This window comes from Mirounga leonina, unplaced genomic scaffold, assembly GCF_011800145.1.
Source record: "Mirounga leonina isolate KUSES-001 unplaced genomic scaffold, KU_Mleo_1.0 Mir_200, whole genome shotgun sequence".
NCBI classification, from domain to species: Eukaryota; Metazoa; Chordata; class Mammalia; order Carnivora; family Phocidae; genus Mirounga; species Mirounga leonina.
In genome coordinates this window covers 1,016,170-1,026,604 of record NW_023270503.1, presented here as the reverse complement: position 1 = coordinate 1,026,604, position 10,435 = coordinate 1,016,170, and the positions used below count along the sequence as shown (strand labels likewise).

The following is a 10,435-nucleotide window of genomic DNA, read 5'->3' as shown; positions in this document are numbered from 1 at the left end:
CCACTTCAGTCATGATCCCAGAGTCCTGGGAACGAGGCTTGAATCAGGCTCCTTGCTCCGCAGTTAGCCTGCTTCTCCCTCTCCCACTCCCCCTGCTTGTGTTCCCTCTCTCACTGTGTCTCTGTCAAAAAAATAAATAAAAATTTTAAAAAAAATGCTCTGACTGCTGTGTGGGGGATAAGGGGACGCTGAACTAGACTAGGGGCAGATGAGTTTGGACCATTGCACAAGAAGCCTGGAAATAAAAAAAGACCTGACTACTGGGTATATAAGGAAGGCAGGCAGTCAGGAAGGTGTATAAACCTAATACTTGATTAGGTTGGAAATCTGCATCCTGCAACCTCTACCTTGTCTTTTTTTGTAACCTTGAGCAAGTCACTTTACTTCCACTCCACTAAATCTCAGGAGCGTCATCTGTCAAATAAAAACACCCATCTGCCTAGCCTCTCACCTAGCTATTGTGAGGAGATAGTGGTCATCAAAGTACTTTAGATAGTGTGAAACTCGGTGTGATCTCAGTCTTTCTAGCACAGCTTGCAAAAAGCTCAGTGCTGCAGGAAGATCAGAGATATCAGACCCAGTCCCTGCCGGGAGAAGTTTCAATCTGGTGGATGAAGTGAAATGCACACAGCAACTTCATGTCCACGGCTACAGAATAAAAGTCTTTAAAGATGGCTGTTTTAAGTGTGCAGGGAGGCAGTCAGGGAGGGCTTCTGGAAAGAGGTGGCTCTGAACTGAGCTTCAAAGGGTAAGAATGATTTTAATGAGCAAGTCAGAGGAATTATATGGGCAGACACAGAAGGAAGGACTCTGGGAATTTATTCACTCATTTATTTTTTAAATATTTTAATTTTACCTAGAATTTTAAATAGGTAACACATTCACATGGTTCAAACTTCACAAAGTACAAAAGGGTATACGGTGAAACCCTCACCTGCCCCAGCCACCTAGGTTCCCTCCCCAGATCACCAAGGTTACCAGTTCTTTTATACTCTTTGCATATAAGAGTGTGTATAAATATTTTTCCCCTTTCGTTACACAAATGTCAACACACTGTACCTGCTATTCCTTACCCTGATTTTTTTTTTTTTTTAAGATTTTATTTATTTATTTGAAAGAGAGCACAAGCAGAGGGAGAAGCAGGCTCCTGATGAGCAGGGAGCCTGATGTGATGCGGGGCTGGATCCTAGGGTCCCGGGATCATGAGCTGAGCCGAAGGCAGACTTAACCAACTGAGCCACCCAGGCGCCCCTCCCGATATTTTACTTAACAATACATTCTGGAGATTGTTCCCTATCAGTACACAAAGAGCTTTCTCATTCCGTTTTATGGCTGGATTATATTCCATTGTGTGATGGTACCATAATTCTTTTAACCAGGCTCCCAACTGATGGGTATTTTGTATCCATGAAACTCAAGGAATGTGGAGAATTGTACCTAGTCCAATGTAGCTGAAGGTAGAAGCCCCCTCCATGTTGGTAACGTTACTCATAACCAGAAACACAGCTGAGTTTTTTTTTTTAAAGATTTCATTTATTTATTTGAGAGAGAGAGAGAGAGAAACAGCATGAGAGGGGAAGGGTCAGAGAGAAAAGCAGACTCCCCGTTAAGCCGGGAGCCCAATGTGGGACTCGATCCCAGGACTCTGGGATCCTGACCTGAGTTGAAGGCAGTCGCTTAACCAACTGAGCCACCCAGGCGCCCGAAACATAGCTGAGTTTTTTGGTTTTTTTTTTTTTATTCTTATTTATTTATTTGACACAGAGAGAGAGAGAGAGCGAGAGCGAGAGAGGGAACACAAGCAGGGGGAGTGGGAGAGGGAGAAGCAGGCTCCTGGCTGAGCAGGGAGCCCGACGCGGGGCTCGATCCCAGGACCCCTTGATCATGACCTGAGCCGAAGGCAGACGCTTAACGACTGAGCCGCCCAGGCGCCCCGACATAGCTGAGTTTTAACACTAGGAGCAGCAAGCCTGGTAATGGGGAAACAGATACACACAAAGAGCGTCATCCTCTGGCCACTTTCTCTGTAGTCTGGTGGTCTGAACTCCAGTAACATATTAAGCAGACAGTTTTTTGCTTTCAAGCTGCCTCCACCAATGTCTCTTCATCATGGTCTTTAAAAAAGAGAGAGAGAGATTCTATTTATTTGAGAGAGAGAGAGAGTACCAGCAGAGGAGAAGGAGGGGAGGAGCAGGGGAGGAGCAGGGAAGGGACAGGGGGAGAGGGAGAAGCAGGCTCCCCACTGAGCAGGGAGCCTGATGAGGGACTTGATGGGGGGGGCTCCATGCGGGGATCCAGGACCCCAGGATCATGACCTGAGCCCAAGGCAGTTGCTTAGCCAACTAAGCCACCCAGTTGCCCCTCTTCATCATGGTCTTAAGAGCAATACAACCACCACTTTCCACAACTATTCCCACCAGTGCCTGTACATTGTGCCATGGATAAGGTGACTATGTCCGCCAAAGCAAGACACTTTTGAAAGCGGACACTAATTAATAATGGCATTGGGATAACGGGCATAAACTGAGTCTGTTTTGGCCACGCTGGCATGTCTGGTTCTCAGGTGAGAACGCAGGTGGCTGCTAGACTGGGGGTCTTCTTCTTCTTCTTCTTCTTTTTTTTTTTTTAAAGATTTTATTTATTTATTTGACAGAGAGAGAGATAGCGAGAGCAGGAACACAAGCAGGGGGAGTGGGAGAGGGAGAAGCAGGCTTCCTGCCGAGCAGGGAACCCAATGTGGGACTCGATGTGGGACTCGATCCCAGGACCCTGGGACCATGACCTGAACCGAAGGCAGGCGCTTAACGACTGAGCCACCCAGGCACCCCTCTTCTTCTTTTTTAAGATTTTATTTACTCATTTGACAGAGAGAGAGAGAGAGGGCACAAGAGGGGGGAGCGGCAGGCAGAGGGAGAGGGAGAAGCAGACTCCCCGCCAAGCAGAGAGCCCGACCCTGGGATCATGACCTGAGCTGAAGGCAGAGGCTTAACCGACTGAGCCCCCCAGGTGCCCCTAGACTGGGGGACTTCTTAAAAGCAAGGGCCATACCTTATTTATCTGGGAATCCCCGGCATCTTCCCAAAGCCTGAAGCATAGTAGGTGCTTCATGCACATTTGCTGGTTGAATGGATGAATCATATGTATAGAGTACCAAGCAGTCCTTTTGAGGGCTCCACAGGATGCTGAGGAGGGAGTGTTGCTAGCAATGCAGGGTTTCACCTTTGATCCCCATCATTATTTATAATATGTGGGCTTTCCTTGTAGATATCCCTTTTGTGAACTGTATGCTTTGACTCTTGTATCCAGAGCTTCAGATCATTTCCACAACGCCTGGCTGAGACCCAGGCTGACCTTGGAGAGGTACCAGTCTGTACCCTACCCTGGCCCTTTCTCTCCTGTCCTCTTAATGGTCAGGAGCTGAGTGCCTACTGGTCAGCATGGGTGCTTGCGACCAATCTGTCCATGGGCCTAGTGACTAACCAGTCCCAGCAGCCTCAAAACCTGCAACTTAGCTTCCATAGATCCTCTTCCCCTTTCCCTAGCAGGCTCCTGTTACATGCTTCCCAACCTCAGGGCTGCCCTGGTGACACTCCTGAGCATCTCAATTTTCCCATCTTTAGGGCTCCTGGGTAAAGATGCTAATGAAGTATGAAGGGAGGTTTATCAAGGCTGAGACCTAGCCTACATAATTAGCCTATTTAAAGCCTCCCACCTCCCTAATAAGTGTTAGGATGAATACACCCACTCAGCTGGGCATTCCTATTCCCCCCTCCTTTTCAGAGTTCTCAAGGATTTGGAGAGGTGAGCAGGAACCCAGACTCCTGGATTGCAGGAGGGAGTCCCCCTATCTTACTGGCTTGACTCCAGGGACCCATAAGAGAGGAAATGCTCCATCTCCCTCAACCCCAAACCTGTGTGGGCAGAACTGCCAGGAGGGAAGGAATGACAGTCCTAGAGATGCCCTGGGCCTCAGTCTCCCCATCTGTAAAATGAGGGGGTTGCCTACATGATCTCTGAGTTGTCTGGTGCTGACATTGCATATCTCCACCCTGGACTATGTCTCTGGGCTGGGTTCAGCCAAGCACCCCTTGAGGTTTATGAGGGGACCCTAAGGCCAATTCCCCCTGTCTCTTCCCCTTCTCTCCTTTTTCTTGAATTGAACATGGGACCCCAGAGTCTTGGGCGGATCTTTATCTGGGGCTGGGCCTTCCCTCTCCTAGCTGCCCCAGGAGATAAAAGATGATGGACAAGCAGAAGCCTGGGCCATACTTCTCAGAATGGGAATTGCTACAGGTCTGGTCCTTGCCCATCCTGGGCTCAAATCTGATCCCCAGAGGCTGAAGCAAGAAGCTGAGATGGGGCAGCTGAGGCCTGCCTACTCCACCTGGATATCCCAGGTAGGAATCAATACACGTGACTTCAAGTCCAGCTCCATCCCTGACTCCTTCACTACAACTTCCTTACTTACCTTGAGTAAGTCACTTCTCTTTTCTTGATGCCGACTTCCCAGGGAGGAGCGTCACAGGCCAGGTGTAGAAGCTATCCCAGGTCTATAGTCAAGCTCAGATATCACTGTATGTGTTAAACTCCTCTTTAGTCTTGGCTAGAAGTGGGTATCCCCTCCCTAGAGCTCTGCAAATATTGTATTTAATGTCAATTATTGGTTGGGGTCCACTTGTTTTCCCCCTGCTGATTGTTCTTGGACATCATCATGACTCTTGGGATTAGCAAGCCAGTAAAACCGAACTTAAAATGGCTTTAAAAAGTATGTCATAGATTGAGAAGACTAAGGAAAGATAACTAAATGCAATGGAATCCTGGAGAGAACACCTGGAACAGAAAAAGGGCATGGGTGGGAAAACTGGTGAAATTCAAATGAGGTCTGTGGCTTAGTTAATAGTCATGTACCAGTGTCAATTTTTTGGTTTTAATTGATCACAATAAAGTAAGATGTTTATATAGGGGGAAGCTGGGTAAAGGGTATACCAGAACTCTGTATTATTATTTTTTTTAAGATTTTATTTATTTATTTATTTATTTATTTGAGAGAGAGTGAGAGAGGGAGAGAGAGCACAGAGGAAGAGGGAGAAGCAGACTCCCCGCTGAGCAGGAAGCCCGATGTGGGGCTCGATCCCAGGACTCTGAGATCAAGACCTGAGCTGAAGGCAGACACTTAACTGACTGAGCCACCCAGGAGCCCCAAGGAACTCTGTATTAATTTTGCAACTTTTCTCTAAGTCTAAAATTAGTTCAAAAAAATTAAGTTAGGGGCGCCTGGGTGGCTCAGGCGGTTAAGTGTCTGTCTTTGGCTCAGGTCATGATCCCAGGGTCCTGGGATCGAGCCCTGCATCGGGCTCCTTGCTCAGTGGGGAGCCTGCTTCTCGCTCTGCCTGCCACTCCCCCTGCTTGTGTTCCCTCTCCCTCTCTCTCTCTGACAAATAAATAAATAAAATCTTTTTAAAAAATGCACAAATTAGGGGTGCCTGGGTGGCTCAGTCATTAGGCATCTGCCTTTGGCTCAGGTCAGCATCCCAGAGTCCTGGGATCGAGCCCCGTGTCGGGCTCCCTGCTCAGAGCGACGCCTGCTTCTCCCTCTCCCACTCCCCCTGCTTGTGTTCCCTCTCTCACTGTCTCTCTCTCTGTCAAATAAATAAATAAAATCTTTAAAAAAAATACACTAATGCTGACCACTTAAAAACAGAAGTATGGGAGGAGGAGGGGGTTTATTGGTCCACATAACTGAGCGGGGCTGGGGTATATGGAATGCAGGCAAAGCTGGATCCAGCAGCTTAATGGTCAGGAATTATATCCATCTCTCCTGCTTTTGCTTCTGGTGTGATAGCTTCGTATTCAGGCAGCCCTATCTCTTGTGGTGGCAAGCAGCCTGCCACACTTCTAGGCTGATATTCTGCCATTTTAGCCGCCCAAGAGTTTGTATTTCTCAAAAGTCCTGTTTTGTTCACTGATGTATCCCTAGCCTCCAACTTGGTGTGTTGAATGAATGGCTCCAGCAAAAGTCCTGAGACTGACTCTCATTGGTTCAGACTGAGTCGTGTGCCCACCTTCAACCCAATCAGTGTGACTTACTTTACCTGGGTCACATGGCTAGAGTCAGCTCCCCACCCCCTCAACGCGGACTGAAATAGAAGGGCAGTTCCCCAAAAGGAAACAATGGATCCTAGTATCAGAGGGGTTGCTGGCAAACCAATATGTCCCCCAAATCCTTAGAATGCAGGGCTACTGCTCTTTCTCCTAGAGTCGTCCACAACATAGACCTACACTGAAAATGTACAGGCTTAAATTCTTGTGGGTGCTGGGTGTGCTGAGCTCCTTAATTGCAGCCTCAGCATAACCCTCACTAACGGTATATAAGAATAGGGCTTATTTCTGGGATGCTGGGCTTCTTGCAGCTGGATCAGATCGGCTTGGGGGTCAGGTAAGGGAAACCAGCATGGCCAAAGATGCCAGAACCCCAGGATTCCTTCCTGGCCAAGACGATGGGCAGTTCCAAGCCTGGAGCCCTTCTAGTCTCTCTCTCCCAACCCTAGCCAGGAGCCTCAGATCCAAGGTCTCATTTGTTCATTTGGATTGGGGCGGCATGGGGAGTCAGGACTAGCCTGAACATTGGGACAACTCAGATGAGTGCCTTATGCCTTGTGAGGAATATCCAGTAGAAGACTCCAGAGTCTCAGCTCCCAGTCTCACCCAACCCATCAGCTGACTCCCAAACCACTCTCCGTGTCTTCCACATCTTCTCCCACACCTGCAGGAACAGAGGTTGGAGTAGGGCAGAGTGCCCACAGAGAAGAGGTCTGACTTGTGTGTTTTTCAGATATTTTATTAAGAATAAGGCATATGACAGTCACCCCTAAAGCATAGGGCTCTATTTCTGTGGGTGAGTGAGTACACTCTGAAAAGCATTGGATTAAAAAGCACAGCCAACAGAGAATTTGGAGCAGGATCCCTCTGCCCCACCCATGGAGCTCCTGCCAGGTGGTTCGGAAGCCCTGCATGTCCCCCATTCAAGGCTGGCACCTCAGGGAGAGGGTGCTCAGGGATCCCCAGCTCTCTGCACTAAAGAGATGCTGTTCCACACCCTCCTGGCCTCCTTCCTCTCCATTGGGAGACCTCTATTCTGCTGCTGACTTGGGGAAGTTCTACCCCATTTCAGCCCTGGAGTGGTCCCCCAAACTGCAGACCACTGTGGGTGGGATATGGGGGGCAGGGGTACGGAACCTCATGCTGAATTGCCCACTGGTCCCTGGCTGGCTTCCAGAACAGGGAGGGGTCCCCACCTGCAGCTCTCCTTCCTGGGTCTGTCCACACTTCGGGTGTGGCTGGACCTCCACCTAGGGCAGAGTGTTCTTGTCAACATGCCCCTCCCCCAGTGGGGATTTGTGCTGCCGAGAAGAGGGGAGGAGGGGAGAGGAGACACAATCCTTTCTATTCTAGTCACCCAGACATTCCAGGGGGTTATGGGAGGGGGCTCTTTCCTTTGGCAGAGTGGGTCCCCCAGGCCACAAGAGGGAGAGGGCTGGAGGCTAAGGAATTTGGGGCTCCTGAGGCCAAGGGCAGGCTACTGACTCCCAGTCCCATTCTGCTGCACTGAGGGTTCTGTTCCAAATCCCATGGGCAGGTGGATAGAGGGAAGTCTTTAGTCCTTTATTTCCAGGAGAAGAACGGGGAAGAGGAGTTTGTTAAAACAAAACTGGAAACCTCTATCTGCTTCAGCCCCTCTCCCAGCTTGCTAAGTGGAGGAGGAGGGCGGTTGGCTCATTTCCTTTCCCAGACCCTCAACACCTCAGGTGAGAGTCAGCAAGTCGGCCGCCCCAGCACTCTCAGAACCTTTCATCTGGGGGATCTCCAAGCACCCCACAAATAATTGTCATTATCGCTGGTCGCTTGGAAGAGGGATAGGAGTTCGGAGGTGCTGACGGGGTCATTTGGGGAGAGGCAGGCGGGCCACCGGAGGCTCCCTGGGGTAGGGGTGTGGTAGAGGCCCCCAGCTAGATACCCTGGGTCCCCAGGAGGGGAGAGGGGAAAAGGGCTATTGCTATAGAGCTGGGGGGAGGCCAGGCGGGCATAGCTATGGCTTTTAATAGGTGGGTGGGTGGATAAAGTATGTCACCCTCTCTGTCGAAGAACCAACATAACAAAGTCACCCTGTTTACCCCAAAAGTGTGGCTGTGGAAGCTCAGGGTCTGGGTGGGCTGCTGCAGAAAGACACCCTTTCCCTCCTTCCCACACAGTCCTTTGGCCCCCTTCGAAAGAGTGCAGACAAGAGAGGAGAGAGGTGTCCTCACAAAGACACCTCTGGAAGGGAGGCAACAGGACCAGGGGTACAGTGTATCACACACACCTGAGGGGAGACAAGGAGGGCAGAGGCACAGAAATGGGGCGGGAGAGGAGGGTAAGAGGCCAGGGCGGGCAGAGCAAGGACCCCAGGCCACCACCACTGTGGCCCAACTTAGACTGAGAGAGAGAGAACACTGTCCCAAGAGCGTCCACACCTTGGTTGGACACCCGGATGAGGCCTGGTTATTGCTCAGTGGTCTCAGCAGTCCTGAGCACAGTCAGCTGGGGGAGGACAGCATATTTGTGGGGGCTGGGAGTGTGCTCACTGGTTTTGCTTCTTGTCCGTTGATTTTCCACACCCTCTGACCTACACAGCGAAAGGGAACACGATTGCGGGTTCCTCCGATTCATTACAGGGACCATGATGGGAGAAAGGTTCACCACCCCTAGAGATGGACTCTGCTCATCTCCCAGACCCTGGGTGCCACACAGAATGCTCGGCCTCAGCCAGGACAAGACCTGCCAGGATGCGCTATCCGTGAGTGAGGTAAAGGCCTCTCCCTGCCCCCCACACTCCCTCAGCAGCCTCTGGAAGACCTCACAGGCACTTAGGACTCAATGCAGGACCAACAGAGGAGGCATGGCATGGGGGGAGGGGCTCTAGGGTTTGTCTTTCTAGGGGCTGGGCTTGCGGTGGGGGCCACTTGCTGCACTGGACCCGCACTCTGCCTTTGGTCAGGAGAGGGCAGCTGGGGAGAAAGTAGTTAGGACGTGGGGTGTCCCACTTTCCATTTCACCACTCCCCATCCTAGACAGAAGGGTTACTCTGAGCATAGGCCACTGTCACTTCTGGTAGGACTGGGGGCCTCCCTGGAGGGGACCAGCCTGGGGACTAACCTGTGCTCCTACCTCCTCCCTCAGCAAACTCAAGCCTCTATCCACCACTGCTACTTCCAGGAACCTGGCCCTTCTTCCCACCTCCGGGTGCAGCTGGGCAAAATTAGCACCAATAGACAGGCCTAGGAAAGCTCCCAAGGCAGCCTTCACGTTCCCAGCTGCCTCCAGCAGGGGAAGGCAGTTTCTGCCCTTCCAAAGCCTGACGTGGGGGGCGGCTGACTCGGGCTGACTCGGCCGTGTCCCCCTTGCTTCCCTAGCACAGCTCCCGGCCGAAATCCTTAGGTGGGCGTCCTGGGGAAGAACTGAACTGGAGACAGCTTTAGACCAGGTTCTGCCATCGAACCCATTCTGTACTCCTCTCCAGAAGTTCAAACCTCCATCACGTCACACTTTCCCTACCAGGGACACTGGCAGGAAATGCCTTTAAAGAATTGGGTGCTCTCCGGTAAGGACCTATCAGCGGGGTAGGGGTCGGAAAAGCGGCGTCAGAGGAAAAAGGTCCAGCCGCCAGCCCGGAGCCCGAAACTCCCCTCGAAGGCAGGCTTGGCGGGAAGCGCAGCCGTGCGGGAATGGGGGAGGGCCGACAGGGGAGCTGGAAGGCCTAGGGGTGCTAAGTGCCACTGCGTTCCTTTCGTAGGCCAGCCCAGCCTTCCCCCTCGCGTCGCGCGATTGTGCGCTTTCCCCGGACAGGGCGCGCCCCCCGCTCCCTCCCCTCCCTGCAGCAGATAAGCCTCCGTACTGCGAGTCCCCGCCACCAAAGAAGGTGCACTCTCTCAGCCCCGCCGAGGAGCCCCCTCGGGGCAGGACAATACAAAAAGCCTGGGGCGGTTGGAAGGGGTGGGGGTGGGGGAGCTGGGGCCGCCTCCGCTCGCTCCCGCGGCCGCCCGGGGCCTGCCTGCGCGGGCCCACGCTGCGTCCCTAGGCGGAGGCCGAGCCGGCCTTCCCCGCTCCCCGCCCCGCAGCCCCGCGCCTACTCCGGCTCCCCGGGAGCGCTGGGCGGGCTGGGCGCGGCCGGCGGGCCGGCTTGGTCCGGGGGCTCCTGGGGAGGCGGCTGGCGCGGGCTGCGGCCGCTCGGCCGCGGGGGCCTCCGGGCGTAGAGGAAGAGCGCGGGGTCGGGCATGGGGTCGACGTCGTCCAGGGCGCGGGCCGCGCGCTCCCAGGCGGCCCAGTCCCGGCCCGGGCCCTTGGCGGCGGCCTCGGCGGCGGGCGGGCGGCGGACCCGCTGTGCGCGCCGGCGGGGCCG

General features: G+C 52.8%; 1 protein-coding gene across 1 annotated transcript in view; it reads right to left on the bottom strand.

Moving 5' to 3' along the window:
- Positions 1-10,162: 10,162 nt before the first annotated feature.
- CCDC92B (coiled-coil domain containing 92B) overlaps positions 10,163-10,435 on the bottom strand; it is a 7,059-nt gene continuing 6,786 nt past the window's right edge. Inside the window, exon 4 of the mRNA XM_035027336.1 lies at positions 10,163-10,415. Within this exon, the coding sequence (XP_034883227.1) occupies positions 10,163-10,415 (253 nt within the window). The remainder of the gene's footprint in view (positions 10,416-10,435) is intronic.